This window comes from Octopus bimaculoides, chromosome 7 (genome assembly GCF_001194135.2).
Source record: "Octopus bimaculoides isolate UCB-OBI-ISO-001 chromosome 7, ASM119413v2, whole genome shotgun sequence".
Taxonomy (NCBI): Eukaryota; Metazoa; Mollusca; class Cephalopoda; order Octopoda; family Octopodidae; genus Octopus; species Octopus bimaculoides.
Window position 1 is genome coordinate 58,897,997 of NC_068987.1, and position 8,407 is coordinate 58,906,403.

Here is an 8,407-nt window from a genome sequence, read left to right on the forward strand (position 1 = left end):
GGAGTCTGATGCCGCTGACCTCACCTGCACATCCTGCCGTGAAGTTGGTTCATCAGGGACACTTGACAGTAAGAGGTCCAGCTTTATTTTGAAGACATCTACATCCACCCCATGCAGGTCTCTCAGGTCCTTCGGGAGGATACTGAAGAGCTGTGGACCTCTGAAGCCTAGGCTATTGCAGTATCTTACCCTACATCTTGATGGCAAATTTTGAGTCCTGGGCACTATGCAGTGGCAGAATTATCAGAGTAATAGGCATTCATAAAAGTATGTATGTATAGAAATGTATGAATGAAGTCTTTAAGGTTTATGATTCAAATTAAGGAAGTACAATAATAATGTTTAGCAGTTCAAAACTGAGTAGTGAAATGCAGAATTAGGTCAGCTGATTGTGAGAATCAAATATTGATCGCTTCGCTAAAATCTGCAGGTGGTATGGGTTATTTCCCTTGGGTTGTTTAAATAAAATATTAGTAATATGTAGTAGATGGCATTATCCATTGAAAGGGCCCTATTATCGAATTTTTTTCAACAATCTAAGTATGTCACGAGGTTTCCAGATATGAATTCTACTCACATGTCAAGTTTCATCAAAATCAATAAAACGATGTAGGAGTTAGCTAACAACACCACAAACAAACACACACTGATTTTCCACATATGTAGTAGATATATACACAGGTACATATATGTATGTGTATATATATACATACACACACACACATATATATATATATACACAATTATATATATATGCATGCATACATATATATATATATATATATACATATACATATATATATATATATATATATATATATATATATATATATATATATATATATATATATATATATGCATATGAATGTATATATGTATGCTATCATCATCATATCAATGTCTACTTATTCTTGCTTGTATGTGTCAGATGCAGTTTATTGAGACAGATTTCTTTCTGTCCACATGCCCTTCCTCCTGTTTCCAAATAAAGGAACATTTTCTTATAGCCTGACATACTTTTGTGAAATGCAGAAAGTGAATGATGCCGGTTAAAAAACAGTGACACTCATTTTCAACTATCAAGCAATGTTACATCACAGTGACATGAGCATACACCAATACCTATACAAAGAGCTTCTTTCAGATCTTATCTATCTATCTATCTATCAAATCCATTGATATGGCCTTAGTTGCCTAGGGCCCGTAGTAAGAGACGCTTGCTCCAAATGACATGCAGTGGGACTTAACTTGAAACCATATGGTTAGGAGATATACTTTTTAAGCATACAACCATGTGAGCCTGGTTTTGGTGCTCAAAGTGCTCCAACTAAAAGGTTTGTGAGTGTTTCCCACAAGTGGAGCAGCTATGAATACCGAATCACAGATCATCATCTGATTCGAAGCACTCATTTCCTGATAACTAGCTTAACCCATCTGTCTTGCTCCATTTCCAATAAGAGGCTCCTTCTGCTGCCTCTCCCATCCTGCAAACAGTTACTTTCTCTCTCTCTCTTATTTCAATAACTGTAATCATTCTACATACTTTCAAAGCAAGGAATCCCCTACAGTCAACCTTGACAGCGATGCAATGCCAGCCATCTCTTTTCCAAAAAATTCTGGAAAAGGTTCTGAAACTTGGTGTGCTTCTGTTGAAAAGCTTGATTGCAACCCATTTCCCATAGACCCATAACACTCAGAATTATTTTGTTTGTTTTCTCTGACCACAAATCTATATAACCTGGATCACATGGAAAAATCTCTTGCCTTTCCTCCAGGACTACTTTCATATCCCATGATTGAGTCACTGATAAGAAACTGATTGTTTATTTTGCTTTAGTTAATGGCTTTTTTCTTTCCCCCATGAACTTGACCCATGGTGTTGTTTTCTGCTATTGTTAGTGTTTCTAACATCTACCTTGCACAGTAGGGTGAACAAGTGTCACAAGCACTTTGTCATGGCTCTAGCTGTACCTCCTTTGACTAACTGCAGTTCTACAACTTGACAAGATGTGTGCTAGGGTGCAGCTCTCTCCACACAGTTTACATAACTGGTCCTTTTTCATACTCCATCTTTACAAGTTTGTTGGTGTTGGGAGTATGTCATATACTGCTCATAAAAGGAAAGAGATGCAGAGGAGTCTTAGTCTTCACAGGTCTACCTGCAGGTCTCATTTAGTCAAGGCTCCTTAGAATGCTAACTCTATAGCTTGTTTTCTCTTTCATCTGGTGCTGTACTTTTACTTGTATCATGGCCCTTGTTCTCTTGATATCTGCCTTCCTCTGTACTTGGAAATGGTAAGAACTAAGACCCTGCTGTCCTATACATGTCATTCTATGCTTTCTGCTAGGGTAACTATAAAACTGGCTGTCCACCTATGTCCTGATGTGACACCCTCATATCCTACACACTCATCCTTAATTTCTTCTACCACAAACGACAGAGGAAGTCAAAGCAGTCCTGATCTTATGCACAAGCCAACTAAAATTGTTTGTTATTTTGTGCTGTTTATATTCAAAGTATATTAGAGTAGAGGTAGGAAGATGCTATTTAAGGAATTGGCACACACTGTCTTGTGCAGTCGTACTTCATATATATTGTTGAGGCAAATGTCTTCTCATGCTCTCTGTGTAAGATTTCAGTGTCCATGTCTCTGCATACATTTAATTACTGTCTGTTCCAAATAGATGTACTCCTTCACCTCCTCAATTTCCTCACTTCCCACCATTATTCAGCCTTATATATGTGTGTATACACACACACTAACACAAACATGTAATATATGTGTGTGTGTATATATATATATATATATATATATATATATATATATATATACATGTCTTTGCACATATTTTCATGTAAACATATGCAAGGCTATAACCACTGAATTTCAAGTGTAACCTGGTAGCATGTACCATGCTTTGGCTGTTTTACGTGACTTTGTAGTCACAAGCAGACATATACACCCTCGAAAGCTCCTCCTCCCACTCTTGACTTTGTGGATCATCCAAGCTGTAACAGTTGTAGGAAGGATTGCACCAGCATTCAGTTGGTACTTATTTCAGCTGAGTAGACAAGAGCAATGTGAAATGAAGTGCCTTCACGAGCACAATAGCACTGCCCAATCCAGAAAGAATCACACACACAACAATCAACTCCACTCACAAGATCATGAGGTTTCATATGTTTGTGTATCTTTGTATGTTTGCCTAGATCTAAAAATTGATGTTACGTTGTGACTTTCTATACTTCCTAACTTAGTGACTTGAGAAATTGATCGATGCAAGGAAAGACGGGCGGAAATCTTGCCAGTACTAAGGGCGATTTATCAACTAAAACCTTGAAGATGGTGGTGCCACTCTCCCTTATGAGAACAACAAGCTAAGGAATGTAATTCAAATGAGCCAATGGTATGAATTTAGATAATTCGGGTTGCTGGTGATGTACGGAATAACGTACGCAAACATTAGATAAACTGAAATTTGCCTTCTAGTTGAGAAAGTAAACAAAACCCCAGTGGTAATTGTTAGCTGCTTTCGAAGGAGGGGAGATAATTACAAGTAAGTTTACAAAATTAATCTCTTGCCTATCCATATATACCTGAATAAATCAGCTTTATTAACTAAGGGGTGCCCGAATTATGATTTTTGATAAGCAGTCTGTTGCAAAAGTTTAAAATACGCTAAGTTTTGTTTTATTTTCAAATAAATCCACGATCAGGAATTACAATTGGTAGAAAAAGTGTTTTGTCGGTGTTATTAGTAACTATGTTTAACTTTTTTTTCAGAGGTAGACAATTGACAAATTGCTTCATTAGTATTCTTGTTATACCTATCATAATTTTATTTAAGGCATACTGTCATCAGACTTAGATTTTAAATCTGAAATTCCTATATCTAAATTAGTGGGACGTTCATTGAGGAAGATTTTTAACAACTAAAGCATCTGTGACGTGAAAACTCCCACATCGACTCCTAGTTTATTATTTAGTAAGTCCCAGGTTAGTCTTGTTTAATTGTGAAGAATGCCTAGTCTTTTTTGTATAGGGTCTCTTCTTCAGAACAGTTGGGTATGATATAGAGGAGATTTGACTACTATTTCAAACAAAACAAACGACCCCGTTTGATTTGCGTTGTCACTTACAACATATGCAAACACTTTATCCAGCTCCACCAAAAAACTTCGACGAAATCATTCAGTTTCTTCAGTGCAGCAGTTAAAATATCTTACGTGTTGCCTGCTCAAAGTAGTAAACCAGTGGGAAACACATATCATCAGAGTTAAGAAGACATAGCCAAGGACAGTTAATAGAAAAACCGACTGAATAGTTCGCTATATTATTTCAATACTAAAAGACTATACGATAACAACAATCTGGATTCCGCTTTATGACTTTACTTTGAAATATGTAGATGGAGAAAAACTGTTATCTAATATTTCTAGAACTGTTTTTTCCTCCTTAACCTGTCACAAAGTTCCAAACAGTGTACACTTGACTACTTGAAATATCTACTTAGCTACGCTCGGGTCCCGAGTAATATCAGTTAATACATTCATACCAAGTGCAAAGGCAAAGGAATCCCGTTGTAACTTGCTTCCACTCACCTGTTCAATTATTTCACCCAATTATTTATGAGGAAGTTAAATGTTGGAAAATCGTCCAATAAAGTGAACAGCATCTCTAAATTAAGTTTAGCATAAAATCGTGGACCTTCTGAAGGTCTTCCTTTTTGAACCAACGGTTGTAATACATATATAAAGATGAAGTTATGATATGTACTGGGAGTTAAGTGTAAAAATAGGCGGTAAAATATTAACTACAGGTCATATCACTAGGTTAAACAACTGACCTATTCAGATTAAAACAACAAAGCCGAGTGATGATGAAACTGCCACTTTTGTTGAGAAGCGCTTATATGAAATAACAATACCAGTTTTACATTGATCAAACTATAAAATTATCGCAGTTGAAAAAAAGAAACGAATTATTCATGAAGTCAACAAGAATTACTTTTAATTATATATTTAAAAAAAAAAAGGCAAGATAATAAGTTTTTAAAAAAGCTGAGGAACATTATTTCAGTGATTTCCTATGAACAAGGATTGGTGAAGCCATAGCTAATTGCTTATAGTCATCATTACCGATTTCCTTTTTATAAATAGGAAAAAAATGTGATCTTTATAGATGTAGAAATAACAAAATTTAACTTTTGTACTATCGTTTTAAAATCACAACCACCCTCCCACAAATGAGAGAAGAAAACACTCCCGCGTAAAACAGGGTGGTAAAATACTACTGCAATAAATGATGGTTTCTTATTCAGGTACAAGGTCAGCAATGGGAGGAGGTTAACTGATTACATTGACTTCGGTACTTGATTAGTACATTACTTTACCGACCCCGGAAGGGTGAAAGGTACAGTTGACCACGGTGAGATTTGAACTCAGAACGTAGTGCCGGGGAGAGAGAGACGGATCGAACATCGTAATTCAAGCTTCAATAAGGTCGCGCGTCAGATTAAAGTACACTATGTCGAAGTTCAAGGTATCTTGTATTATTCTGTTTAGCACACTCTAAAATAGCTACTCAGCAAGAAAGAATATTGTTTACTTTAAAAGAAGATAACTATCATAACTCATCTGTAAAGTGGGCCACAACTAATAACCGTTTGTAGTAGAAGCGTGCGGGCATCAACGTCTATAATTTATTTCACTCACATCAGATATATTTTATTTGCTCCAGTGAGTTGAGTATATTATTATAGTGCAAGAAGTTAGCGGATTACAAGCGGCACAATCTCCAACTAGCGAAGTGATTAGAAGTCCTACAAATCGAGCTAAACCTGCATTGCTTATAATAATAATAATAATAATAACGGGCGAATATTTAAATCGGTAACTTTTTACAGATTTCATCTGCAAACCACTGAGTAGAATACATGTTCGCACATATCTGATGGGTTTGCTAACTCCGTAATCTGCCCAAAAATATTGGACAAATTCCAAACAGGAGAAAGCCACTTTAGAGCATGCCCCCACCCAACTCCTGCAGATCATTTCCGGACTGAACTCTACTCCACGCTTAATCTTCCTTCTCAGCATTATCACAGAATATTTTTACCTGTGCGCCAGCAGTCTTCCAACTATAACATCACACACACACACACATATATATATGGCTCACAATGCAAACCGATACCTACACTGATGATGTGGTAAAAATCTCCACCAAGCTTCCTCATTCTTTTTAGTCTGACATAGACAATTAAAAAAAAAAATTAACCCAACCAAGCAATTAAAAACATTTAAGCTAGATCTTCACTCTTGACTTATTCACACACCTGGGAGGAGCTTAACCAATAGAAAAAAAAAATTTGCCTCGACCTTTGCAACGAACTGGAAAATGGAATAACATTTTTAGAGCAGGGCGGATTCCGTACATAAAAAAACAAACACTTCAAAAGTTTCCTATATTTCTTCTTCCCAACAAGTACTCTCTGATTCAGCGTAACATGTAGAATTGGAAAGTAAGACGGTTAAATATTCCAAAGTAAACGAAAATATACAGCAGTGACACACTTATATCAACATAAATTAGTATGGGACTTTTAACTGCGCCAATGTATTATTCCTGCTCTTTGCTAACATTGTCCTGGATGCATAAGACTTAAAAATGCAGCATTGCTGCAAGCAGATAAATTAATATCTGATTAAATCATTACGATTATTGCATAATGATTAAAACCTTTTTTTAAAAGAAAAAGTTTAAATTTTGCAACGAGGACCAAAAAGATTGCAATAAATTGAAAGTGCATAAAAATCATTTTAGCAAATATAACACTAATTACGAATGCATTTTAATTTTAAAAGAAGCCTTAAATTTAAATTCAACTAAATGGTTGTGCAATATAGATTTAAAATACATTTTTTAATTGAATGAAGCAAGCAACATAATTAGGCCGTTGATAGTTGTCAACAATTAAAATGGGGATGAATAAATAACTACTTATAAGATAATTAACACATTAAGTCTAGATAGATGGATTGATGGCTCTGCGTATAGAAATGCAATTCGGAGTGAGTTAGGTGCTCTCTATAACAAACAGTAATGTAGAAACAAAATGTAGCTTATGAATGGTGTGAGCTGTGACCTACCTTTCATCATGGTCAGAGGTAGTTAATTTGGTTTGCTTTATGCGATCCTTAATTGCTTGCAGATTTATTTTTCAACAGCAGACAAACAATCCTCTTAGGTATTTCTTAAAGTTATTTCCACCATTGAAAATATGCCAAGTTTGACCCACACACAATCAGCGCAGAAAAAAAACTGATAAACTTAGCTTAGCAAATGATGCGCTTCTCTCTTTCTCTCTCTCTCCTGTCAGTATTTTTATGTTTCCCCTTCTTGAACTCTGTTCTCCGTTTCTCCTTCTCTCACTTCTTCTCTTTTCTCTCTCCTCTCACTCCACCTCTTTTTTTTTTTCTTTCGCTCACTATGTGTTATTCTTTTTCTTTCTTCCTCCCTTTCTCTCTTCCTTCCACTTCATACACACACATACGAACAGAGATATAGACCACTTACAAATAAAACGAAAAAAAAAAATTACTTGATGGACAATACGACATTTAAAGTAAAAGATTTACTACATAAACAAGCATGAAAATTAAATTGAAATATTGCTGAAACATTATGCTCTCAGTTAGCAGCCGGATAATGGTAGATAAAAGGGAGTGCACACCAACTGACCCACCTAGCCCCCCCTCCCCCCAGTTATTTGCATTATTCAGATTTTTTTATTTACTTATGCTTCTTTTTATTTTGTTATTCTTTTCTTTTTTGCTTCCGTATAAAAATTCTTGGCAGCAGGTTATTATGAAACCGTATTGTAAAGCCTACAGCGATTGGTTACTTTATTAGTGCAAGGCTATTCTAGATGAAACCACATTTGCTATTAGCCAATAGTTACACTAATCATATTCGAGTTAGTAATCCCAGTTATCTGAATGATATTTCAGTATTTTGACTTGTATTTCAGTTTTAATTAAAAATTTTATTGTTTTATTTTTGTATTTTTTCCCGTAGTAATGATAGATTTTTTTTTCTTTCGAGATACTAAAGTAACTTAGCTTAACGTATAAACAGCTGAAAACTCAACACTCTCTTTAAAACCATCGACCACATGTAAAGGCGAACCGAACCCGGATGTTCCATTAAAGTCAAAAACCTCTACTACCACCCGCGTCAGCTTCTTTCACTGTGCATTGCAACACAAAAAATTTTGTTATCTTTGTTTCTCATGTCAGTCAGAATCTCTGAAGTGACTGATTCAATATTTTGAAAGTATTTAGTTATGTCCCTTTACGTTCTAAATTTAAATCCCTCTAGTTTTTTTTTTTTTGTTTGTTTTT

At 35.4% G+C, this 8,407-nt stretch overlaps 1 protein-coding gene across 1 annotated transcript in view; it reads right to left on the reverse strand.

Moving 5' to 3' along the window:
- LOC106875020 (dual specificity mitogen-activated protein kinase kinase 6) overlaps nt 1-7,565 on the reverse strand; it is a 67,879-nt gene extending 60,314 nt beyond the window's left edge. The window contains exon 1 of the mRNA XM_014922973.2: nt 7,154-7,565. Within this exon, the coding sequence (XP_014778459.2) occupies nt 7,154-7,163 (10 nt within the window). The 5' untranslated portion in view covers nt 7,164-7,565. The remainder of the gene's footprint in view (nt 1-7,153) is intronic.
- Between the last annotated feature and the right edge of the window lie 842 nt (nt 7,566-8,407).